A 26,533-nucleotide genomic window follows, 5' to 3' on the forward strand; every position below is an offset into this window, starting at 1 on the left:
CTTTTCTTCGTGTGACCTTTCATATCTCCCTTTTAAGTTCTTATGTTTGGGGTTTTTTTAATGTTAAATCCAAACTCCAGATCTGCAAAGCATTTTTTGTACAAACTTGTAGTTGTCGTCTTAGTCCTGAGAATTTCTACCTGAAAATAGCTCTTTTTAGTAGTGCTCAAAATGATACTGGTACCTGGTAAAGACATTTTTTTTTCCATTTACTTTATATGCCTCTTGAGTTCATATTAAAGCTTGATTACATAGCCTTGACTTTATATTGCTTCCTGTCACTTAATTATGAGATGGCACATTGTGTATGAAGTGAGGGGATTTTTGCAAAGCGAAGACCAGAGGAGGTGGTGATGGAAGTGTTGCTGCTCTGTGATGTTTATGTTTTGGTGAGGCCAATGTAGTAAACCTCTCATGGGTGAGTAGAGCTTCCCAGCCAGGGTGTGAGCTTTCCCTCTCTCTTATCGTTGGCTGAGAATATTGCAACACAATTTACTGCAGATTCTGGCTTGGAGTCCTTTTTGTGGGATCCAGCAGTTTCCCCTCCTCCCTCCCTCCCACCTCAGAGGCTTTTGGGTTTTGGAGGTTTTGTTTCACTTTTATAAGTAACTAGGAAATTTGCCTCATACTTTCAGGTTGGAAGAATAATCCCTTGAAGATTTTTGCATCCCATTTTACGGATGGTAGATTATAACAGAGAAAATTCTTAGGTCTCTGTAAATGTGTTAATACACCTTCATGTGGCTATGAGGATGACTTCTCTTGTCCTCCTTGGAGGAGCTGCTCCTTGAGACCTGCTTGGGAGTCTGATTTTCCTCTTTTTCTTTTTTATTTTTTTAAGTGAGAAAAGTTGTTTCTGCAATCATTTGAACAATTTCACGTCTGGAGAACTTTCCCACTTGGGTGCAGTTTCACCTTTGCACCGTGCTGACTGAAGACTGAGGCTGCTGTCCTTTGTTGCCTGTGTTGTCTACTTTGCACTAGTGCTGCTGTGCTAGACCTTTCATATTAGACAACTCATTGTGGTGGGACTGTTACCCCCATCTGCAAAGTGCTAAGTCTTGATTAGCCACCCAGGTGTTGAATGGGCAGCAAATTAGGAACAGCTGCAGCTCAGTCAGAGAAAGGAAAACAGGCTACTTTGGAAAGGTTTTGGAGATGCAGCCTAAGGAAAGCTTTAGAAAGAGCAAAGTGAGGAGAGCAGCTACAAAGAGGGATTTGGAAAGCAGAGGAGAGGCGACACAAGAGCTCATTTAGCAGAGGCCAGGCTGAAAGCCAGGGGCAGCGTCTGGCCTGTGTTCCTCACCTGCCGTGGAAGGAGGGATGGCAGCCCTGCGCTTGAGAGGAATAAGGTTAGTAAAATCCAGCATTGGCAAGGGCTTGGGCTGGGGTGTGCAATTTTGGGATGTGACTTCAAGCATGAGAGGATCCCTCCGTGTTATAGGGAGAAGTCAGGTCACAGAGAAACAGGAGCTGGTGGCTGTGCAGGGCATTGAGCTCAGCTGGTAATGGCATTGGGCTCCAGTGGAGTTTCTGCTGGCATCTGGTGGGCAACTGAGAGTAGTCAGGAAAGGAACAGAGGTCCATGAATGTCTGTTTTGCAGAGGTGCTCGTGTCCCAGGGAAATGCAAAACGTTATCAAATCTGAAAACTCCCTTCCCTTTCAAGTGAGAGGTCTTGCTATGCACGAAGTAAAAAACTTCTGTGAACCGAGTGAAATGTGCTATTTCAAAGAGATACAGATGGACTGGAGAAAAACTGCTGTATTTTTTTTTGCTGTAATACAATTCTTGACTAACGACAGAATTGCCTCCTGGTGCAGTGGGCCAAGCTTTACCAAGCAGCTGTGTCACTAATGTGCCTGGAAGGCGGGGCTGGGGTGGGAGCTCCTTCCCCTCCCCACAGCTGGTCTTTTCCACTAGCGCATCTGAGATATGGAGATCAAAATGTGCGTTTCCTTCAGATCTCACAGGCTTTTCTTCCATGATAAAGTAAAATAAAGGGGGAAAAAAAAGGTGGAGAGAACTGTAGCCATAAGAGGAGAAATAGTTCTAGTCTGTCACGAGTTTCCCTTACAAGTCACCTCTCAACTCAGACTCATTTGTGTGCCTTGGTATTGTTTAACCAGACGTTTTCTGTTTTATAAAAGGTTTCCAAACACTTCCCCTTTCTTATTTCTGGACATGTGACTGACTGCAGCCTTGGGAATGCTTTATCGCCTGAAAGCTGTGCTGTGTGGTTAGCAGTGTTTCTGGGCCATCCTTCGTGGTGAAACCCGCAGATAGGTACACTGCAAGCTGCGCACTCTTTGTGTGTTTTCATACAGTGTATACATAACGTGTTTTAGATAAGCCAAACGTATTTGGTGTCTTTGCTTTTTAAGCCTGCTTTCTTGAGGAAAGATTCGTACAGCCATTTTTCTGTTGTCCTCTAGCCTTCAACTATATTAACATGGCATTTCTAATCCTCCTAGGTAGGACAAAGAGGGTCCAAACCTTGTATGGCTTTCAGTGCATTTGAAAATGAGGTAGTGCTTTTTAGACCAAGGAGGTGAAAGTCTGAAGCTCTCCAGTGGTGATTCTTCTGGAGGCATTTCTTGCAGAATAAGGGGGTTTTCTTGTGACCACATTTGCTTCCTTGTTCTGCATTCTAGTATCAGAAACAGATACAGTGAATGAAATACTGGGAATTGAATGTTGGCCATTCAGGAATAAAATCACAACTGGTTCAACTAGAATGAAAGCTGCTCATGTGGAGTTTTAATATACCCATGACCTCTATAAGTTGATGATGATGGCTAGAAAGATGTTTAGTCACTTACGACTTGGAGCAGCTCTTCCCATTTCACTACTCTTTTCCTCACTGCTGCAAAAAATAAGACAGTTTTCAGCTTATGTGGCAGCTTGTCCTTAGGATTTACATGTTACACTGTTTTTTGAGTTGACCTTTATTATATTACTTAATGGTAATTTAAAAAAAAAATAAATATAATGCCTGACACTGAGTAATGAACACGGTTTTCACCAAGTCTATTAATCAGGAGTAGTTACTGTCCATCAAACTTAATAAATTCTAGTGTGGGGATTTTCTTTGTTGGTGAAAGGAAAGAAACAAATATTTGACTTAAAAGTGATACTATGATGGGATGAAATAAAAAAAGGAATTGATGATGACTATGGGAAGGGATATAATTGGTCTCTTGCCCAGTGATATGCTTCCACAGAATTTTGTACAATGTGAATAGATTTTTACATCTGCTCTGTTATCACAAACCTTATTTGAATACCATGAACCAGAATAGCCTCGTCTGCCCTGCTCTGCTGGACATGAAGGCCTCCTTCAAGTTATTTTTCATTTTTTCCTATTCTAAAACACACACTTGTATTTCAGAAAAGTATGTGAAACATCTATGATACTTCATTCCCCTTGGAGAAGGGCAGTGCCAGGAATACCTGGAAAAGCAAAGCAATTAAGTATTGAAACATGAGGAAAGAAGGTACCGAACAGGCTGCGTAGCTCGTGTTAAAGAGACTGTTTCTTGCTTTCTCTTGGCAAAATTGTGGCTGAAAAGTGTCTGTTGATTTGAGATGGAAGGTGTTTTTCATGCTGTGGAGCCAGTTTGTCCGTACTGGCATACGGAGCGCTAGCAACCCCCCAGTGCTTTTATGTCCATATCTGGAAGTGAGAAAGGTCCAGTCTGAACAGCAGCAAACGCGACTTCACATTTACTTTTTGACCCTCTGCTTTTTAACCACAAGAGTGAGATATGTGTGAGCCCGTAGACTTAGTTTGTCGGTTATTTGCTGAGTTGACATGTCTCTTTGTTGGGGGAAGAGAAATGTCATTTGCTCTCAGAGGTTCCTCATTTGGGCACATAATGAACGGTCTTTTCTTTGCTTCCACACTTACCAGCTCCAACTTACTTCTTGATATTTATCTCACACTGTTCCTATTTATACCCCACCCCAACACTCATTGTTGCTATTGAGCAGATATGCTAGAAAAATTTTTTCTGTGGATTTTGGTTAGATATGTACTTATCTGAATGCGAGATAAAGCTTGGTCATTTTGTTTTGTTTTCGATTTTAGAAATTAAATTGTAATATGCACAGGTCCTTTTTCAGTTGACTTAATGTATAATGAGATGTTTTATATACTTTAATAGGATTTGTGCTCATGTTAGTCACTTGCAGATGGGGGGCTAGCAGACTTAAATGTTTAAATCTTTTCTAATAATCAAAGTTAGGTAAAATGTGTACAAATGATATTGAAGGAAAGGATATGTTGAGTTTGACTTATTTTTAGTGCATTACATGATAATGTATACTAGCCAAGAGTTTTATATTGCATCTTTTCTGAACTCTTAGATTGATATACATATTGTTCATATGGCTTGAGCAAAATAAGTGAAAAGAATCTATTCAGGTATGATGTTTGTGTGTGTGTGTGTCCCTTTGTCTGCAAGTATTTTGAGATAAGTAACCAACGGAATTTGAGAGCTGCATGCCTCAAGCAGTGTAATAGGTTGCGAAATCTTGGAACAATACATTTTAAATTTAAAGTTCATTAATTTTTAATGTTTATTTTTTTTTAATTAGTGTCTAGCATTTTGCCAGGCATATTATCTACCTAATTAAGCCTCAGTTATTTTAGCTTTCAGCTAAAATACAGGATCATGGTTCAGAACTGGTGCTGCTCAGAGGTGCTGAGCTAAGTGGCGGAACGGGTTTTGAACAGAGGGGAAAAAGTTACTCCTGCCTTGATGCCGTTCTAGCTCATCAAATCCAGGTTTTAGGAGGTTTGTTTTGCAACAAGTTTGCAGCGCTACTATTCTTGCATGCTGTAAAGGGCTTTTTTTTTTCTATAAAACTTGCCTGGAGTAGGAAGTAAGCTGCTTCCTGCCTTTAACCGATGCTGAGGATTTATGGTACTGGTACTCAAAGCCTGGATTAGTACTGTACCTTAAGGATTTTGGAGGGTGAAAATCAGCAAAGCATATTTTAAAGATTTTTAAAGGAATGAGTTACTGAATTTTACACAAATCTAGTGAAAGTGATATGTGGGTTGCTTGGGAGGTCATGCTAAAGTTTCCTTGCTGTGGTGTGACAGTCTGAACTCCAGCAGTCCCCAGCTGTGCAGGACCCACAGCCCAGCAGGTTTATGACCTCTCGTGGTGAAAGCAGCAGGAGCCCCTGACACCCTCTCCAGCCGGGGTGAAGCGGGTGCACGTGTCCCCTGCCAGCGGGGCTTCCCTCAGATGGCAGCTGGGCACAGCACAGAGCTGCAAGTCCTCCTAAAAACGCTTTCAGTGAAGCTGATGTGAAAAGCGATGCTCTCTGTGACTTTTGTGCCCACCCTGAAGGTGCGTTCTGTGCCTGGCTGGCCTGTCTTCTCTCAAGACAGCGCTGAGGAGGCGGCTGCGGCAGCCTCACCTCGGCACGGTACGTGCTTCCAGCTCCTTCAGTGGAGCAGCAGCTTTCCTCTACACCACACAGTGGCTTTCAGTAGCGTCTCTATTTTGCTGCAGCACTAGTCCATGTGCTACTGGAGTAGCAGCTGTGAGACTAAGTTACTGACCTGACACGGTAAGAAAAGCCCACCCATCTGTAGGGTGAATTTGGCAATTTACTCGTTTGCCAGATGAGTGTGTTCTGCTACATGCTTGTGTATTTTTTGATCGTGGATGTGAGGGAGAAGGGATTTGCCTGTACCAGTTGCAAGAGGGAGAAGCAGCAGCCACAGAATCAGCATGTATGCTGCATCAGAATCTTGAGGCCTGGGAATCCTTGTGGTGAAATGCGTAGGCAAAAAATGTTTCTCAATTTCTTTGTACTCACAAGTCTCTTATGTAAAGACTGCTGGGTGCTCAAAAGCCTATTAGACCAGCTGAAAAGTGACTCTGAGTTGTAGCTGAACAGTTAATTTATTCTGTTGTGAAATGTCCCAGGGCTGCGGTTTTTTCTTACCTGTAGGAGAAATTACATTGTGTTTTCAAGCAGTGCTGAGGAACAGAGGTGAACCAGCCTTGGCCATTAGAAGAGTGAAGTCCTGGAAAGCATTTGGTTTCCACCGCTTTTCAGCAAGGCGTGTTCATGCTGTACACCTTAGGCATTTTTTATAATGGGATTCAGACTCCTGAGTCACTTTCTGTTTCCAAACCCACACCTAAAATAGGCAAACTGAAAGTGCAGCACAGTGTCCTGAAGGACTGACCCACAGAAAAGCAGCACCGGATGAAATCACGTTAATTCCACGTGCACAGGGAGAAGCCGAGAAGATGGTGGTGCTTTCCCTCCCTCCTCCATGGGCAGTTCCCACCCTGTTGTGTCCCTGGGGAGAAGCCAGGAGGAGCCCTGGCCGGTGGCTTTGTGGACTGACCTGCTGGGAACTGGTTCTGTGCTGGCTGTGGGCTGGTGGGAGAGCAGGACAGCCCTTGGGGGGCCGGTGCTGGGCTGTCCCAGCGGTTTGGGGTGCGGGGTCACTGAGCACCCGCTCCCCAGGCTTCCTCGGTAGGGAGGGCGCAGGCGGCTCTGCTCCCTGCCTTGGCTGGTCAGCAAAGGCAGGCGTGTCCCCACAAAGCTGGCGAGGAAACGCAGTGAGCCATTGCCCAAAATAGCAGAAGGCTACATTAGTTGGTCTGTCTTCAAAACTGGGTTAAATGCTGTAATTGGTATCCTGTGACGTCAGCCAAGCCTGGCTTTTACTTTGTTGTGTAGAGGCCTTTGTAGTAAAGCTCTCACCAACTATTTTGTTTAAAGAGCCATTAAAAGTATTTTACATGTGCTCAAAGCTGTAGATGGGCTCAGTTTAAAATACTGCATTGTTTAAAGAGTGCACAGTGATACGTTTAAAAACAACATTAAAACAAACAAACAAAAAAGACAAAAGAAATACAGCTTTCTTTCCCTCTTTTTCTTTTCGTGTTTATTTTGACTGGTGTTATTAGTGTTATTACCCTGTGTATGGTAATGCTTATAGAATGATGAAAGATTAAAGGAAAAGGAGAGTTTATTTTGCAAACAGTAAAGTGGACATGAAAACTTTCTTCTTCTACTTCTCTTGATACATCTGCCAAGATTGTGTCCAGTGACGGAGCGCTTGAGAGCTGGAGGAGAGGGGTTGGGGAAGACTAAGATATGTGATCATAGCTCGGTAGTTTTTAATGTCATTTCTTGTCCAAACTGCCATCTGTCCTTATTTTTTCTAATTTGTTTGCTTTTTGTCTTATGAGAGTACCTTTTGAAACCTCTTGTTTTCTCACACTTCAGTCATCACGGTTTGGGAGCCGTTCCAGGCCAGGTCCCATGTGTTCTGTAGGAATCTGAAACATGAAAAGAGGCTGTCAGGTTCAATTCTTTGTTTCTTTACCATGAGGAGGGTAGCTGCAAGATGGGCTTGGCAGTCAAAAGTTCAGCTGAGACAGGAACCTAAAATCTTTGCTAATTAAACCACCTTCGTCTAGGGGCCTACGTGTGAGCACAGGAACCTCGCTGTAATGATGGTCTCCAGAGAAGCTTAGTTTACAGCTCTGAAACACTGGATTTCCACGTCTGCTGAAAATGATTAATTTCTGTTTGTATTTCTGTACAGATTGAGTATTTACTTAAAAAACTCACGGAAGCAATGGGAGCAGGCTGGCAGCAAGAGCAGTTTGACCATTATAAGGTTGCTCTCAACACCAGTCGAGAAGGTCTTTCTGCGTGGGAGCTGATTGATCTCGTCGGCAGTGGGCAGTTCAGTAAAGGGATGGACAGACAGACAGTGTCCATGGCAATCAATGAAGTCTTTAATGAGCTCATATTAGATGTACTCAAACAGGTAAGAACCATGTAGAACTTATGTTTTGAAGTAGAACAATTTGTTGCATAATTAGAAAATGTTCAACTTTTTACTGAAATTTCTTTACCTGATGGATAATGAGTAGAGAGAAATAAAGTAAATTACTTATAAGGGTTCTTTAATAAGAGCTTGTTCTTATAAAAGAGAAATTATGTTGCTTTTTGTTGTAATTATTGCAGTATCAGGAGTGAGTTGCTTGTTGGGAGAGTTTGTTTTCAGAAAGGAAAAGAATTGTGCTTTGACTTGAAATACAGCCTTTTCTATACTAGTAACAGCTGCTTGTTAGCTGACAGAAGAGTTGCAGCGCTGTCCGTTCTTAAACTGGTGATAACTCTTCAATCTTTGAAAATGCGTTTTTCTAGTTTCGGTTACGTTGCAGCAAATGGAAGTTGTGCTGGTAACAACCTCTCTGTATTGAAACAAGGGCGTCTGGACGCAGGTATTGCTCCAGCTGAAAGGTCTGCTTCTAAGTTGCAGTTTGCCCCCTCAGTGGGCAGAAAGGTGGTGAACAGCTCCAGAGCTTTCCCCCTTCTTGTTCTGCGTAGCAGGGTACATGGCTGACAACTTATTTACCTGTACTCAAATACGAGAAGTCATGCTGGCCTGTATATTCTTAGCAAACTCCTGTCAATCTTCAGTTTCTTTAGATTTGGTTGGATTATCAGTTTAGGAATGGCTTTAAAAACTGCATTTCTTTCATGGGGAGTATAAATATCACAGGAACCTGAGGGGTCACAGCAGAGCCTACCCGGAGAGCTATTTAAAATTGACTTTTACCTGACAAAGGATTTTTTTCATCTTTGATTTCTTGGTGAGGAGGGAAACAAAAGCTTTCTTGGCAGGTTTTCCTAAGCTGTTCTGAAGAAATCATCACAAGGTCTTGGCACAGGAAATTCTTTCGGAATATCCACAGAACAATGTAAAAGTCTATTTTTGTTAACTGCTGGTTGCCTGTTGGAGGTGAGGGCTGGGGACACATACACACGCACAGTCAGTTGAGGGCAAAATGAAATCATCCTGCTGTTTAATACCATGAAAATGAAGTAATCAGTTTCAGGTCAGTTCTTCCACTTGAAACTCGTGAGGAAATTTGATTTCTTTTCAGTTTTAATACTGCATTGTGTCCCTCCCTCCCTACCCCTTCCCCCCCCCCTTTCTTTTTACTGTCTCCTTTCTTTCCTCTCTTGGTGGCCGAGCCTCTTTCTCAAGGATGTCTGAGTGTCTTTGAATGGTTTCTTGACACTTAAAAATAGTTTGTGTCAAGATTTGGCCCGGAGCCTCCTGGACAGTCACTGGCCTCATGGGGAACGGAGTTTCCCGTGTGACTTACAGACGTCTGGTTTGGTCACAGCTTGTACCGTGATACCTTGTCGATTCACGGAATTGTCCTGTTTGTTGCAGTAAATCATTCTTCATTTGAAATAAATAAAAATTTCAAGGTATTAATTAATGATATGCTGTATTGTAGCAAAGTCTTATTGTACGTTTTTCCTGGTTTACAAGGCCTAAGGAGGGTAGCAGTGATGATGACATTTCAGATATTTAGTTCTCTGAAAGACATGTCCTTTGTGTGATAGTTGCTGGGGAAAGATCCCCAGGAGCTGTCAGCGGCCACTTGGAAGATGAGAAGCAGCTGATGCGCAGAAATAATAGATAAAGATTTTGCAGAAATTTGAGGGGAAAATACCAGTCTGACTTGGCTTTGACAGCAAATCTAGTACGTCAGGAAAGGGAAAACCACCTGGTTATGACTTAGACTGTTCAAGGCATGAAAGAGTGAAGCTGCAGGAGACTTTCACACGCCCTTGCGACCACCCAGACCTCAGACCTGAGTGTGGAGGCAGCAAACAAAGCTGTTTCTCTGCACATTCCTGTTGTGGAGAAAGGGGTGGGATAGCACGGGGGAATAGGAATGGCCTTGGCTCTGGCCACCTTCAACTGGCTAGAACAGCGAAGAGTAGATAAGCTGGGGGGGGTGGGGGGGGCTTGCTTTTCTGTTTTGTTTTTTAAATAAAGCAGCTTCTCCAACTGTCCTGAATTTTTTTCTCCTCAGACCTATACAGAAGGAAACGTTTGACATAAATATACCACAGCATGTTTATTGGTTTGCTTGAATCCAAAACTGCTATAGCTGAAAGGCATTACAGAAGAATGTTCCTTGGTCTCCTTTCTGACTTTTCAGTCCTCTTAATATGGAATACTTTGAGTACAGTGCTTTCTGTATCGCTTGTCCCTAGCTATATTGATTTAGGTGTTTGTTTCATCTGTGATTTAACTTTTTTCTGAAGTTAGGAGTCAGACAAAAGTTTGTAAGTAAGTGGGGAATATGGTTTCAGAAATGGTAGGTATAGCTGAAATACTGGCAGCCTTCGAAACTCTAGATTAAAAGCTGACAAATCACAGCTGTGCCCCCGATAAGACCACTGAAAATCAAACACCTGAAAGAAGGACCAATTATTATATAACTCCTTGTGCACCCTTTTTTCCTTTTTTTGAGTGGCTGTCGCCACGCTGGGTAATACATAACTGCACTTAGTATTGCTGCTTATCTTTTATATAGGTTAATATTCAATAGAGGCAAACTTGGATGATTTATCATGATGCCAGTCCTATTTATTGTCATTACAGAAGATCATAATTTTTATTCTTTTATTTGTATAAAGCTCAGTGGCAAGGTATGGGCTTCTCTTCCTTCTTTTGAAATAGGCTTTTTAAGGCTTGCAAGTGTTTTTCTTATGTAAAGGTCATTAAAGAGGACTGGAGAGTTGTAATAATGACTTGATATTGAAATAATAATAATTGTTTGGTTCTTCAGATAACCCCATTACTTGAGAACTGGACAGAAGAACAGTGAGTAGTTTCTCATGAGCAGTGTGTTGGTGTTAGGAATGGAGGTGTGTAGGTGAAGTATTTAGGGCCTCGAGCTGAGTTTTTTGGTGTGCTTTATTGGGCCTTTAAGCCACATAACCAAAAGACGGAGCAGTTCAACAGAGGCCGGGCATTTCAGCTGATCCGTTCCTTTTTACAGGGCTATATGTTGAAAAAAGGTCATAAAAGGAAAAACTGGACGGAACGATGGTTTGTGCTAAAACCCAATATTATTTCCTACTACGTCAGTGAAGATTTAAAGGACAAGAAGGGAGACATCATACTGGATGGCAACTGTTGTGTAGAGGTAAAAAAACTGAAACAGACAAACTACAACAGACCAACCAACCAAAAAACCCCAAATACCAAAAACTATGACTATCACTAAGGGCTAGAATGATTCCTTTTTGTATGCGGGATGGACTCCTGATACCTTTCATTAAGGGATTTTTTTTTTCTTTATATAAAACCAGTTAATAAACACTCATTTTATAAAGATTCTTAGTACTGGTATTTGTAGCTCTGTAATGGATAACTGCATATGTAGGGCTTAACAATGTAACTTAGTTTCAGTCTTAGCAAGGCTAATCCTTTGTTGCCTATTCTAGGCCTTGCCTGACAAAGATGGAAAGAAATGCCTTTTTGTCATAAAATGTCTTGACAAAAGCTTTGAGATCAGTGCCTCTGATAAAAAGAAGAAGCAGGAGTGGATTCAAGGTGAGGTTTCAAAAATGTTAGTTATGTGCAAGTTAAGGTAAGCTAAAGTCTTACAGCCGTGCTTTACTCAAATCTGAAATTCTTCATTTGGTGATTTTTGGTTTCTCTGTTTTGGGCACAATCAAAGGATCTTTAAGGAGCCTGAGACTCAGGAAGGACTAAGGATCCATGTAAGGGGAATTGGTTTCTGTCGTTTAGGTGCCTCAGTTTAGGTAGCCATAACCAAAACATTATTGTCGTTTGCTTTCTCTGTGTTGGCTGTACTTCTAGGAATGGGGAAGGGAAGTGGAATACACTGTAAATTGTTGCTTTTGGGGAGAAAGGTAAAGCTTGTTCATTTCAGCATCATCAATACTGGTTTTGCTGGAGGTAGTGTGCTTTGGTGGGCTGAGGGTAGGGCTGGGAACTGGGGCTTCCTTTTCCATTCCCACGATGAAGGGACTGCTGCTGCGTGACCTTCCCAGCCACGTGCCAAGTGACAGGTACAGCCCTTGCAAACCCACTGCTGTCAGTGCCGTTGGAGTACGTTCAGCATTCAAATATTTGGAGCTGCGTGCTTTCATTTGTACTTCCCTCTTCATCTAAAGCATGTGTTTAATTGCACCGAAGTCTGATGTATGTCAAACGATTACGTAGTTCCAAAAAGAAATCTTTTTTCACGGTTGTAGCAGGTGAATAAAATCATCTGCCACTCCTCAACTTTGCTCTCTGAGTATTTCCTCACTGAATATGAGGGAGTGATGGGAGAATGTTTCCCCTTGGAGCATCAGTAAGAATAACGGGGTCTAGGTTGATTCTAGGCAAGTAAGTGATGTGTATGTTAAATAACATATTACTACTTGATTAGGGTCACTGAATCTAGGCAGTAAAAAAACCTGAAGTGTTGGTGCAGTGCTTTTTTATTTTCCAGCTAGACAAGTGAGCTGTATGTCCAGTGCCTGTTAGAAATTGGTATTGGAATTGCCATAATGCATTGGAATTGCCAAACCTTATCCTTGTGGCACACAGCCAATACTGAAAGCCAAGTGTCCTTTACTTCTGGCTTGTGTTGACAGCTAGCCTGATGAGAATTAGAACTGACAACAGTTATTTCTGCTTTAAAAATACATTGGGAAAAAAAAAAGCCAAGCCACCAACCACCACAGCACGACAAGTATTCATCACTACGGCTATCTATCCAGAAAGTTTAGCATTTCCCTTCACAGGTGTTCTCTTCCTCTCCCTTTGTGTGCATGCCCCTTCCAGCCATACAGACCACTGTAAACCTGCTGAGAGCGGGGAGCCCGCCACCCCACAAAGAAGCACGCCAGAAACGGAAAGAATTGCGGCAGAAGCTGTTAGCTGAGCACGAGGAGCTGGAGCGGCAGATGAAAGAGCTGCAAACGGCCAACGAGAACAAGCAGAAGGAACTGGAGACCGTGCGAAAGGTGGGAGTGGGAGCTGCAAACCTTCAAGCTTTAAGCTTGATCTCTGTGCTTGAGCTCAGCTTCTTGAAGGGTAATTAGGCATTTATTTGGTGTTAAGGTGTTCAGACACATTGAGCGAACTCCTCCAGAGGAGCTGAGCTTGTGTTGGCATCAGCCCCCTCAGATGGGCTGGTTGAGCCTGCAGTAAAGCGTCAGCATGGGCTGCAGCAGTTCCTGAGCACGATCAGCAGGCTGGGCCTAACTCACCTGGCCCAGCCCTGTCCCCTGTATTGTGAAACGAGGGTAAAAGAAAACCCAGCTGTGTGGATGGTGTTTGGGAGCTGGAGAGTCCAGTATATTCAGTTGCTTGTGGGTTTTTTGGTTTTCTTTTCTGTCAGACATGTTTGTCATATTTGGGGCTTTCCATTAAGATTTTCTTATATACTTTTCCAAAGTTCTCTTATGTGAATCGTACGTGTAGGGGAACTCTTCACACAGATGTAGTTTCCAGAGATATAAATTTAATTTACAAAGATTCCAAAGACAGAAAGTGATTTTGTGAGTATGCATAATTTTATTTGAGTAGTTTGGCTTGTGTTTTATAGAGGTGAGACACATAGCAACTGTTTATAAACTGTTTAAATGCATGTTCCTTGTCAATGCTAGATTTAGTTCTAAAAGCCTGAGAATTGGACTAGAAATTCTGAGTATTAGCAGAAGACTTGCTGAAAACATTATTTTCCTTGTAGACAGCTTTTTAGTCTGAATCTAATGTCTGGCAGGAGACACCAAGGTGCCTTTGCTGTGGCTGTACCTCTTGACAGTAGATTGGACATGGTGATTGATCTTTGTACTTTGGAACAGCTGGTACCTCTGCATTAGTTCACCACAGAGACTTGATTAGTATCCAGATGTATTTCCTATCTTTTCTTTATAAAGACTTGCAAGAAGAGTTACTATGGCTTCTATTGCCACAATACCTTTAAATGAGGAGTGTGCCTTGGAAGTAACTTGGAACACTGTCAAATGCCTCCCTTCTCAGCATTTTGGCTGCTGAGTCCCTGCTGCTAGAGCAGCCCAGGTCTTTGCTCAATACCAGGTCTAAGGAGTCATTCACTGCCTTCCTAAATAAATTTGATGATTTTTTTTTTAAATTTAATTCCCATTTAGGCCAAGTCTGCATCATTGCTTGAGTTTTTTCATAAATTAAAACCACTCATTTTAGCCCTCAGTTAGAAAAAATCTTCAATGATCTTCGCAGGATGGGGCGAGGAAGCTATAAATATTGTGAGAGCATGTTAAAGGTGCTCAGTCTAGAAAGCAAATAAAATAATCCAAAATGCATATTCTTAAAAATCTTGTCATTAAGTCACAATTTGTGATGAGGAATGTTTTATCTTTTTTTAATAACATTACAGACAGTGCTGATGTGGGTCTTACTGTGTTTGCCTTAAATAGAGTCTGACAGTGGAAAACTAAATTTTAATTTAATTTTAGCATCCAAAGTTCTACCATATGTTTAAGATTCAGAATGTAAAATATCCTTTAAAGGATAGCCTGTGTTACCTGCAAGTTACTGGTAAGTAATATACCTGGTAACAGAAATCATGGGGCTGGATTTCGGTGTTGAGAAAAAATTAGAGGGAGGATAACATGAGAGCAACCCCAAAGGAGCAGAAGGATGTTGACAGGCTCCAAGGAGTTCCGTACAAATCACAGTGGGTAAACTAAGGAGAGTTGCAGCAAGAAGTGTCTTTTGAAGTGGTCTGGATGAAAATTACCTCTCAAGGAGAGTGGTTTAGTCACTGACATGCACCACTGCACTTAGTCCAAGAGGAATCAGTGAGGAGGTACAGCGCTGGAGGAATTTGAAGTGTTTGATTAGTTAGAAAGATGTTCTTCAAGGAAAATGCCTTGTAAATGGTTCAGGAAACCGAATTGTTCTGGAAAGCTTAGAGTTAGATTTGCTGCTAATGGCCACGAGCCACCACTGAGCAGCATCTGCCCCAGTGTGCCCCAGTGTGCGCTGAGCCGCGTTTGTGTGCTGATGGCTCCTGCACTAGAAAGTTTCAGAAGAATAAGAGCCTTTGTCTAAAAGAGATTTATTTTTTTCATATTTTTAATGGAAGTTTGAGATACACACATTGAACAGACTGCAAGGTAAGGTGTTTTTTTTTTTCAAGAGAGCATGCACAAGACTCGTGCACCCTTTCTCTTTCAGTTTGGGGTCTCAGGTGGGATTTGGAGACTCTGCCAACCAACCCCTGTGGGAACGGTGTGTTCCTGCTGATTCCCCCTCCCTCCCCGCCCCCACCATTTGGGGCTGTTCCCTAAACTGCAGGGTCACCGCCAGTAACCTTACCTGCCAGGAGCTGGTGGACGTGAATTCAGTGGGAGGTTGCTGATGAAAGTGGACAAACGGGGCATTTTCTTGTCACGGTCCCTGGCAATGCCTGGCTCCCGCCCTTGCCTGTGACTCTGCACGTTCGCCCTCTCAGCTCGGCGTTGGCAATGTTTGTGTAATTTCAAAGCGGGGAAGGAAACCAAAAGAAAATTTCACTTAAATAGGCAGCTTGGATTTGACTACAATTACATGCTTTTAAATGTTTTGGCAGAGGAGCAATGCTGCTTCTAAAAGACTGACATCATTCAAGCCTTTCAAAGGAGAGCAATTCTGTGCTATTTTCTATGGTTAAAAACAAACTAGGAGCCTTCTCCTTCCCCTCTTCCCATCTATTTCAGACTAGAGTGATATCACACACACTTAAAGGAATGAGAATTTTAGCTTGGCACTTTTAATTGTTTAGGCATCTCATTAGTTCAGCGAGTTTGTGTGAGGGAAGATGGTTTAAATGTGGTACCTTCCAAAAATACTGAAGATGCGTGTCCTGCTCTTGCTGAGGGTCTGCGGAAACAATTTCACCAGCCTAGCGTATTACAAAAGAAGGGTGCTTGCTCTGTTTCCTCTAAAGCATCAGATAAGTTTCTTAGGAAAATTCTGTGAAACAATTATTCTGTTTTCAGTGTTGGTAAAGTTTTGGCTGGTACTCATACAATTTTAATCTGTGCATTCTAAAAATACATGCTATCGAAATTCTGATGAAAGGAAAAACTGTGACAACTATATGTGAAATCAAGGTGCAGATTGTTAAATAAGTTGCAAAAAGGTGCAAAGGTACTAGCAGCTGTTTCCTAGGTCTTAGCTCTGACGAGGCTCATTTTTCCCCTAGTTGCAAGTGATGATTATTGACTAGAATTTTATTTACCTTACATGGCAGTTTAGGGGATGTTAAAGGGATGTGATTCACAATAGCACAATCACTTATTATAGCCAAAGTTTGCAGCACTTCTGCTTTCCCATGGCACTTTAGTGCTTCTCACTTCTGTTTCTGTATGAATTCTGCGTATGCTGGCATGGTTTCGCTGTTGGAACTCCTGTGCAGTTCTGCCTGCAATGTGGTTTGCCTTAAGAGTTTCCTATCCTGTATGAGACAGAGAAGAAAATATAGCGATTTCTATTTGTTGTGCAAAGTAGGGCTCAAAAGAAACTTGGAGAAAGTCTGATAATTGACTTTTCATTGGTAAATTTAAAATTGTCTTGCAAATAAAAAGATTTAAAACTATACGTAGAGATCGATATAGCGTCAGACATGTAAATAACCAAACCAAAACAAACAGCTGGTGCCTTAATACTTCTGAAGGTTTCTTCCATTTTTGTTAAAACCAAAAATTGTTAAATGAAATCCCATTCATTCTCTCCAAATGTTTTCATGTTGACAATTCTTTTTTCACTCTTTTCTTCCCCCTGCCCTTCTCTTCCAGCAACTGGAAGCAGCAGCTGCTCGTGCTGCTGAGGAAGAGAAGAAAAGACTTCAGACTCAAGTCGAGTTACAAGATCGCTTCAGTTTGGAGCTGGAGAGAGAAAAAATGGTGAGTGGTGCACATGGGTTTTTGCTGTGATTCCACGTAGCGACCACCGCGTTCAACACCGCGTTCAGCACCGCGTTCAGCACCGCATTCAGCAGTGACTTCCCTCATGGGCAGTCACTGGAAGGAGTCCGCAGATCTTGCAGGTGGCTGGGGAATGCAGCCTGCGTTGAATTTATTAGAGACATAGGAATAAAATATTCTTACTGGTGAATTTCAATACTAGAACAGCTTGCCTACGGTTTGGATAGCATTCAAAGCTTAAATGTTATTGGAAAATTGGCAAGAATTTGACTGTTTGAAAGATAAATGCAGTTATCCTTGCAGTTGTCAAGGATGGAGAACCTGAGGCCAGTACAGACTATATGAATATGCAAAAGGAACACAAGCATAATCAAAATGCATTTTAGGAATTTTCTGACTTGAATATGTTCTTGAAACTATTGGGTTTTTTAATACTGTGTGTTATTTTAAATTTATACACACACAAATATTAAAAATTAAAGAAATATTGTAGTTTTACACCGCCGTTACTATAATCCACACTGAGAATTTCCAAAATAACTAATTTTCAACATGAAGGGCTTTATCAGGCGTAACAGGCTTTTCTGTTAGCCGGGGAAAAGAAGCAGAAATAGTCAAGTTGATGAGAGGGAATGTCTCGGGACAGAAATGCACAGCGTGCTGCTCTGTGGGCTGGGCTAGCGCCTGATGTGATCTGTTGGGTTGGTGGGATCCAGGTGAGCTGAGGGGAAGCAGGCTGCTAAAAACCTTTGGTTTTTGTTAGAGCTGCTCTTCTCTCAGCAAACCCGACCTCTTCAGCCGATTTCCACCTCTTTGTCAGTCCCGTGCTGTTGCGGTGCCATAATCCTGGTTTAAGTGTGTAAAACACAGGACGTGCCTGAGGAGAGGAGCGGAAACAGTGCAATTAAACCAGCCTGACATTTGCGTCCGGGCACTCTACACACTTTCTCTTCCTTCAGTTTTGTGTGTATCTGTAAACTAACCAACAAGATCAAACTGCTTCAAGTTAGGTTTAAACCCCTGTAACAAATTCTGCGCTGCATGAAGTAGGGCAATGTAAGTCATCTGTATTACTATATATATTTTTAATGCTCTTAGTTATCTACAAATCTAGACTCAATTTTAGCAGTTTTGCTCTGCGGGCAGCAGGAAGAGGTTTGTCTCTGAAAACATTTTGTGAGGCAAGCCTGGCCAAGTCCTTTAAAAACTGGAAACTTGAATGGTATCTCATGTGCATCCTCAATTTATGCTGCTAGGTAAGACAAAAAATGGAAGAGCAGGTTGCTCAGAAATCCTCCGAACTGGAACAGTATTTACAGAGAGTACGTGAACTGGAAGAAATGTATAAGCAGCTACAGGACGCTCTGGAAGATGAGAAACAGGCACGTCAGGATGAAGAGACTGTAAGGAAACTTCAAGCCAGGTATGGCTTTCACCTACTACAGTTTCATTTCAATTCCCTGCTCCCCTCTGCAGTAATAACTAACTGTGCCATACTATTAGAGATTGCTTGTGTCTCAGGCACACTGCTGGAAAGGGGGAACTAGCTTGAAGTCCAAATGCAGTATATTTTTTTATTTTTCCTTAAACTATGAAGGCTAAAGCTGGTATTTATGATACATTAATGTGTTTGATTAGCCCTTAGCAGTGCCAGTGCTCAGCAGTTTCAGAAAAGCGGGCATGCTTATTTTTTCATTGGGTGTTGCGCATGTCAGCACTTGGAAAACTGAGATCACACTGTTTCAGTTTTCAGTTGTGCAGTCTAGAAAGCACTAACTGTAAATATGACTTTCTGCAGTATTTTATCACAGGTTTAAATTGTATTTGATAAAGGGTTAAGACTCCTGTTACTCATACGGGCTTTGTTTAGTGTGGCTTGTTTCTTCATATATTCAGTCCTCCTAAGACAATGAAGATAACTGATGCATGCTTGTTTCTTCTGTGGTTTTCAGTGTCAATGTTGTGTATTTGCTTTATTGACTACATTTTCTGAATAGCCCTTTGTAGCAGTCAGGCTGCTTGCACTGCTGGCATGATTTTCAGCTTTACACTGAACACACGCCAACAAGCAATAACTTTTTCCTTGCCTCCTAAGTTTGTGGTTTTGGGGTTTGTTTTGTTTTTAAAAAAGGAAAAGAAAATAATTAGCTTGGCTTCCCTTCATGTATGCTACATAATGGACACAGTTTACTTTAAAGTGCAGTTAACATTGGAATCCCCATTGCAGGTTACTGGAAGAGGAGTCAGCAAAGAGAGCTGAACTGGAAAAATGGCACTTGCAGCAGCAACAGACCATTCAGATGACAGAAGCAGAGAAGCAAGAGCTGGAAAACCAGAGAATGATAAAGGAACAGGCTCTTCAGGTTGCTATGCAGCAACTGGAACAGCTTGAACTGGAAAGGAAGGAGGCACTTGAGCAATATGAGGTGAGCGGTACTGTTCATCAACCTCTCATACTTAAGTATTGAGTAGTTTAACTGAATTTGAAAGATTCTTCAAGGATTAGTATGACACAAAAATTATAACAATGGGTAGGATAGTTTTGGGTGTTTTTAGCTGAGACCAGTAGATACATTTGAAGAAGAGGACATGTTTCAGACCCTTATTCTTTTGTCCCAATTTGCAGGCAAGCCAGCTAAGTCATATCCTGAAATACTCTGTATACATTTGTCTTCTATGTAGACTAACTATTCTTATGTGGTCCCATTGCTGTTGTAACAAAATGCCGTATGCTTTTGAATTAGTTATTCTTGCACTGTTTTGATGATGTCACGGGGCAATATTGTCTTTTACCGATGAAAAATCAATGATGGGCTACTGTAGGCCCTTGCTTCTCAAAAAGGTATTTGAGCACTGAGCTGATGTCCAGGATAGCGAGGAGTTAGCCCAGATTCTCATGTGGCTTGTGTCCCAAATGCCAGCTCTGCTCTCTGCTCTGCTGAGTGTCTCTGGTGAGGGCCCGTAGCTGCGCTCAGGGAAAAGATGAGTCAGAATCCAGCGAGTTCAGCCTCAAGTGCCACATACTTTCTCGGGCTAGCGAGGTGTTGATCCTGTGCGCATTTAGGTTGGGAAACAAACACAGCTGGATTTCTGTGTAGGGAGCGTGTTTGTGCTGGCTGTGCCGTTGGGGCTGGCGCTGTGAAGGACGCGCTGGTGAGCTGTCTCGGCTGGCACACAACACAAATGCTGCAGTGACTGCAAGCAAGGGCCTGGGCTGGGGCCACGTCACAACTTACCATGTTGGTGTTACATCTGACACCACTGTTAGATTGCTTTTGGCTAATACTTGACTGGGGTTTTTTTAATCTGACATCTCAGGATTTTTGTATATGAAGCATCCTTTACTACTCCAAAGGAATTGCTGAATACAATAGGCATAAACCCCCCCCAATTGTTTTTGTTTTTAATATACAAACAGAGTAAAGTTGTTCGTGTTTTCAAGTGGGCTGTATCTTATTGCAGGAGGTTAAGAAAAAGTTGGAAACAGCAGCTAATAATACCAAGAGTTGGAAAGATAAAGTAGCTCATCATGAGGGATTGATTCGACTAATAGAGCCAGGTAAGTTGTTATCAACAGAAAGGTTGCAAAAATGTATATTCATTCTGTCTCATATACTTAGATCACCTAGTGATTTCCTGGAGTTTTCCTTTTCCTGTAGCTTGTTGGTTTCATGGCAGCCTATAAATAACACATTTGTGAGAACTGCTGAAGGTAACTTTCAAGTCTTTACCTCTACTGGCCCTACTATAATAATTAAATAATAATAATATTATTATTCATTTTAAACAAAGCAAGGGTCAACCTGAACATTGCATGGTTTGGGTGTTTAATGCAGTTAGCACAAATGCTAATTGCCAAAACCATCAAGTAAAGATAGCTAAACTATTTGATTTTGGGGAAGAGTTTAATTTCTCAGCTTACTTAGCAGCATGCCAGCCCAGAGGAAAGTGGCTTTGTAATGCAGTGCTGGAGAGATCGCTTCCCTGCACGGACATCTCCGAAGGCAAGAAGAAGAGGGGTTTACTAAGACAGAACTATTGGAGGGTAGGAGGGGCATTGGGAGAGAAAGATGCAGCAGCTGACAGCTTCCCACACTAAGGCATCCCAGGTGTTCTCCCTCCTTGGTTAGGCAGGTCCGTGTCAGAAATGCCTGTCTCAAGCGTTGCACCCTGTCTTCCAGGCTCCAAGAACCCTCACTTAATCACAAACTGGGGCCCAGCCGCCTTCACTGAAGCTGAACTCGAGCAAAGGCAAAAGAGCTGGAAAGGGAAAAAAGCCACTTCTGAGTAACAGCAGCAGCTGATGTGACTCGAAGCCCACCTGTGTTCCTTCTGCTTTGCGCAGAACAGCGTCTTGCTTATAAAGAGCTCAGTCTGCTCAGCACGTTGGGTCTTTCTACAGAGAAAATACTGTTTACCACGTAGAAGTATCTACTCCAAGCCCAGTAATTACAGTATGTGGTGTCTGACAGTACTTACTGTTTTCCCTCGTGTTTCCAGAAATTCTGTTCTTTTATACAAAACTTCTCAACTGAGGATTTTTATTTAAATGTAGCTTGTGACAGAGTTGTTTCTATACTAGCCTGTAACAATCTGACAGCATCTAACCGATCGTGTAGCATCACTTTCATTCCAAAATGTGACGGAAGCAGTTGTTTCATTGGTTCAGTTCATATAACTTAAACCCAGGATAAATCCATCCTGGAGGTTCTGAGCGGCTGTGAGATGGAGCATTACCTTTCCCTCCACTGAGTCTCCTTTTATTTTTGCTCTGTCTGTTGCTCTTTGCACAGTACTTAGTGCTCAAATAGATTCTTCCTTAGTGATGGGAGGCTGCATCACTGGGTACCTGGTCAGATTTTGTGTCCTGTTTTCCTCTGTTTGCAGGAATTCAAGCAAAACAACTGGAAAGATTAATTCATGTACAAATGTACTATGTGAAAAAAAACAAACAACTTTAGAGTTCTCTTCATAGTTCAAAAGAGTTTTGACTTAAGGTTTGTGGAGCAGAGGAGTGGATTGCAGGCCAGCAATCATCTGTGTCAAGGCCATGTCTGTGCAAGAAATCTGATTATATATACTGCTAGTTTAGATGCAACACCTATTCTTAATTTGAGGCCAGATTTATGCAAGAGAAAAAAATTGACCTTTTAATTTTAGATTAAAATGATAAATGTGTAACAATACTGCTTTAGAGAAAATTAATTCCTGTCAGTAAGATAATTTCAGCATTTCTAGTAACAAGGCTTCCCAAATAGCCCACTGCTCCGCCTCGAACTCTCCAGGGATAAAGCCAGTTATTTCTGTTCCAGTGGGGAAAAGGAACAAGTCTGTGATCTTGCCTGGTAGCTCTGCCACAGCAGACAAGTCAGGCTCTTGCTAAATACAACAGTATTTTTCCTAATTGTACAGACATTTTGAGAACTAAGTGCCCCCACAAAGAGCAGGTGCGCGTTGGTGTGGTGTCAGTCAGCTGCGTATGTACACAGAACGTGTACGACCGTCTCTTAGCACTGCTTTTGAGTTCAGCTAAATGTTAAAATATTTTTAATAAGAAGTGAATTTTTCAGGCAGATGACGAGTGCATTTGTGTACAGCACCGTGATACTTCAGTCTCAGCGAGCAGAAGCTGTTCAAAAGTGATCTTCAGACTTGGAAGTGAATAGCATTTTATTTGCCTATTAACTAAGACTCACTCAAATACTGAATCTTCTCAGACATTTCTTCTCCGGTTATATTTTTATACTAATTGAAATCTTTAATGTTTCAGTAAACTGAGTGCTCATTAGAATGGCAGGAAAATCCAGGATCTTCCTTTTTGTATTTACTGTACAGGAAAGCAGTAGTTCCTTAAGCTTGCTAACAAGTATTTTTTTAAAATTGATTATGTTTACAGAAGAAATGTGAAAAAAAAACTGTAATAGAAATACTAATGTATACATTGTTAAACTTTGCGAAAGGAGATGGAACAGTATTTATAACTATCAAATGTCTTTTAGGTGGAGAGCAGAAGGTATATTGGGGCTAAACTAGTTTAATTTTTCTAACAGTCTTTATTTTGGACACCTGTTTTTTAAGAACACCAAATGATGCATGTTTTCATATTTTTTACTGTTCTCTAGACTTGGCTATTTAATAAAGTAATGCAAAGTCATTTACATTTCTGAAGTAATGGATGTCTTTTCACATGGCGTCCTTCTGGGTTACTGGAGTTCAGAAGCCAGTAACTGTTGTGTGGAATTATTACTTTGATGAAAGAAATACACTCTTACTGATCAATGGGACTTGGATTAAAGCCATACTAAAGGCAGTGTTCATGCAGATAATACAATTTGTCTTAACAGCAACACTTCTTTTACCTGTTCAGTACACCTTGATATGGTATCGTGGTGCTCAGCTCCCGCAGCCAGCATTGCTCCATAACAGAATGAGCTGTTTTCTGAAACACAAAGCTGCCAGACGGGAAATGAATTGATACAGGGGTTGCATCTACAGCAACACATCAACCCTTGGAGGGCGAGCCTGGGACACGGGCAGACATGACCTCATCGGTGAGCTAATGGGGGAAAACCTCTGCGGAGCGATGTGCCTCTGTGGGCAAAACAGCCCTTCATTAAAAAGTCATCCGCATGCGTCTGTCTTGAACTATTTATTTCTTATTCACTATTAGAAGAGGAAATGAGAAAAGTCTCCTTTTAAGTTTTGTTGGCCCTGCTTGCTCTGACAAATTAAGAAAGCTTTGAATGAAGCGTTGCACAGTACAAGTGGGGAAGAGGTTGGTTTAAAAATTAACCAATTGCCTTTTAAGCAAAGAATACCGCAGTAGAATAAGTCCATTAAAACTAAACACAGCATTCAAAGAGAGAGTAGAGCTGTGAGTCAGAGTCACCACCCCCATGAACCAGTGCAGCGTGGAAAAGCGCATCCCAGTGCAGTATCATTTCTGGTGAGCCCAAGGGTCCAGCACTCCTAGTCTGAGAAACCAACGGGGCTGGTAACGGTGAGGATATCCACACTGAAATGTCATGCTACAGGCATCTCTTCTGCCCTGAGCAGCCCTGCAGCATTGCAGGGCCTTACATGCCAAGCTTACCTACGGAGAGGCCAGCAGAAAGGCTGTGTCTGCTCTTCCTGAACCCTCGGGAGATGCACTGGGCGGCTCAGTCTGCTTGTTTTGTCTGCCAGACTCAGGTGTACCTGCTGCTGATGGTGGAACAGTCTGCAAACCAAGAACACGGTACCATGCTTTTTTTTTTTGATCCTAAAACAGACAGGTGTGGGGTGTTTATGTTGTTGCTTTTTCCCTCTCCATGTGATCATTTTATAGAGCTGATTCTGAGACTGGAAATGAGTGAACAAGGATGTAACCAACTGTGACAGGCTGGTTTCCAGCAACTCCTGTTCAGCTTAACTTCCCTGAATGAACAGCCACAACAGTAAAGCCTGTATGGCAAAATAACAGCATGTTAGGACAATATCTGTACCCTATGGCTGGGGGGAGGGGAGGGCACCCATCCCAAAAGAAGTGTCTGTTCAGCCCCGCAGGGCTGCTGGAACAGTAGCCACACTGTCCAGGTCATTAAACTTGAACTGAAAATAACTGCTCTGATTCTTATCTCAAATATGTGAAGCAGTTAAGTAAACAATTTTTGAGCAAACCAGAGCACAGCCAGGAAAGGAGATATCCATAAGCTCGTTTAGCTGCTTGGGAGACAGATATAATTAGCTGTTCATAAAGCAAAGGGCACCAAAGAGAGGCAGTAAAATGCACCATAAAGTTGTCATCTGTAACAGAATGAAAATCTCCTGCAACACCAGTAAGATTTTTAGTTCCCCCACTCACCAGTTAGGGCCTTTGCAATTCTGCCTGCCCTATGCTGGCTCTGTGATAATCGTGGCTCTCTTTTTTCTGTATTTTTTAAAAATCTGCCCTTTTGGCGCGGTGGTGGAGCCCCCGGCCGCCCGGTGCAGCCGGAGCCGGAGCCGCTCATCGCCGTGCGGCCGCTGCCACCTGCTGGTGGCTCAGCCTCCGCGCCTGCCCCCTCGCGTTAGTCACCCCGGGAACGTGTCCCCACACTCCGAAACCCCCTGCAGCTTCATTCCCCTTCACCAGCCGTTTACCGGAGAGAAGGGCAATGACGTACAGAGGCTGGGAAAACGTTACCTGCCCCGTGTTTCCTGCTGCATCACCATCACCTCACCGCCGTCAGCATTGCTCGCTGCTGGCCTTGAGTTCATGGGTCACTTCAGTTCTTCTGTTATTCAGCTCGGAGTGCGTGATCCCAGAGACCTCCTGTGAGCCCAGGAAGAAAAAGGATTTTACAACACAAGTGCTACCACTGGCCTAGGAGAAATTTATACTCAGAGCCCTGAAGCTAATTCAGGCATATTTTCCAAAAATACCCCCATTGCACCATGGAAGGACAATGTGTCCAGTCAGATACATCATCCAGCCGTCAGCTGCAGCACAAAGCTTGGGCTGCCTTACAGCTTTCCTAATGGGAGCAAAGCAGAACAGAAAGTTTGTGACACTTCATGAATTTAGAGACTATCACAACTTCCATACATTGAGTCTCACTGTGAACTTCAACTACTTGGAGCAGAAAAGCACCATTTTATGGAACTGGCTTTCTGGGTATGTCAAGAGTATACAACCTTCAAAAAATGGAAAGGGCAGTGGTTGCTTCAACACTTAAGGTGAAAAAAAGCTGCTTCTCACCCCAAAAATAAATTAAAATTGGCACAGTATGATGCAAAATAAAAGATAAAAACATCCTGAAAACCCTTGAGAGGGAGAATTATGAGGCAGCTTTTAACACCTACAAGCACAATCCTGGAAAGACCACTTGACGAGAGCCCCTTGCCCCATTTCTTTCTGATATTTTAGCCTAATTGACAAAGGTCATGTAAAAGGATATGGGCAGCTGGCCAGAGGAAAGCCCATGACAGACTGAACAGAATACTGATTAAAAAAAATAATCACAAACCTCAAAACAATTGTACTCACCTTTCCCCATTGGCCTCTATTTTAAATTCCTTAGTATATAAGACAAGCACATAAAAACATAACCCTTTCTATCCTTGGTCAGTGTGCTCATTGCTCACATCTCTCTTCTGCCTATCAAAGGAGTTTGCTCTAGCACCAGCTTTATTCACTGTTATTAATATCATTGCTAATTAATACAGGTACTTGCCATAGCTACAGCACATAAACATCTTTTACAGGATCTGGGCCTAATAATGTCTTCATGCAAATGCTTACCTGCTGTTATTCCTGTTGTCGCTTATTTTCTGAGCACAGGACAGCAATTTGCTCAGGCAACACAGATTTCAGCACGGGGAACGTCCCAGGGTGTTCGTGAGGATGTCTGAGTGCACTTCGCACAGGTCTGTGCTGGCTGATCTTGCCCACAGTTGCACAAGGCGTCTGTGCCTTTTCACCTAACTTGGTCAACAAGTCTAATTTGAACACATGAGTATCTCAGGACTGAAAACGCAAGCACTGACATGAGGCAGTTTCAAAAGCAGCTCAGGCTTCCTCAGTGTTGACATTTACTAGCCAGTTCAGTGCCTACCAGAGCACGGGGATTTCTCTTTCAACTTCAAAAGGCTTGTGCAGCTCAGCCGCACCACAGCACGTGGGTGCTGGGAAAGCCCAGGTCCGCTGGGCTGTTGGTTCAGTGGTCCTGACTAAAAAAAGAAAAAAAAAATTAAAACAACTTAAAAACCTATCTGAGGTCAGACTCTGCTTA

General features: G+C 42.3%; 1 protein-coding gene across 2 annotated transcripts in view; it reads left to right on the forward strand.

Moving 5' to 3' along the window:
* The window catches only part of SWAP70 (switching B cell complex subunit SWAP70), a 39,027-nt gene extending 16,086 nt beyond the window's left edge, over nucleotides 1-22,941 (forward strand). For both annotated transcript variants that reach the window (XM_021299208.2, XM_065066220.1), the window contains exons 4-12: nucleotides 7,591-7,818; nucleotides 10,868-11,014; nucleotides 11,316-11,424; nucleotides 12,670-12,851; nucleotides 16,653-16,760; nucleotides 18,038-18,204; nucleotides 19,009-19,207; nucleotides 20,244-20,340; nucleotides 20,963-22,941. In XM_021299208.2, coding sequence (XP_021154883.2) covers nucleotides 7,591-7,818; nucleotides 10,868-11,014; nucleotides 11,316-11,424; nucleotides 12,670-12,851; nucleotides 16,653-16,760; nucleotides 18,038-18,204; nucleotides 19,009-19,207; nucleotides 20,244-20,340; nucleotides 20,963-21,072 — 1,347 coding nt within the window. In that variant the 3' untranslated portion in view covers nucleotides 21,073-22,941. The remainder of the gene's footprint in view (nucleotides 1-7,590; nucleotides 7,819-10,867; nucleotides 11,015-11,315; nucleotides 11,425-12,669; nucleotides 12,852-16,652; nucleotides 16,761-18,037; nucleotides 18,205-19,008; nucleotides 19,208-20,243; nucleotides 20,341-20,962) is intronic.
* Nucleotides 22,942-26,533: the final 3,592 nt, after the last annotated feature.

This window comes from Columba livia, chromosome 5 (genome assembly GCF_036013475.1).
Source record: "Columba livia isolate bColLiv1 breed racing homer chromosome 5, bColLiv1.pat.W.v2, whole genome shotgun sequence".
NCBI classification, from domain to species: Eukaryota; Metazoa; Chordata; class Aves; order Columbiformes; family Columbidae; genus Columba; species Columba livia.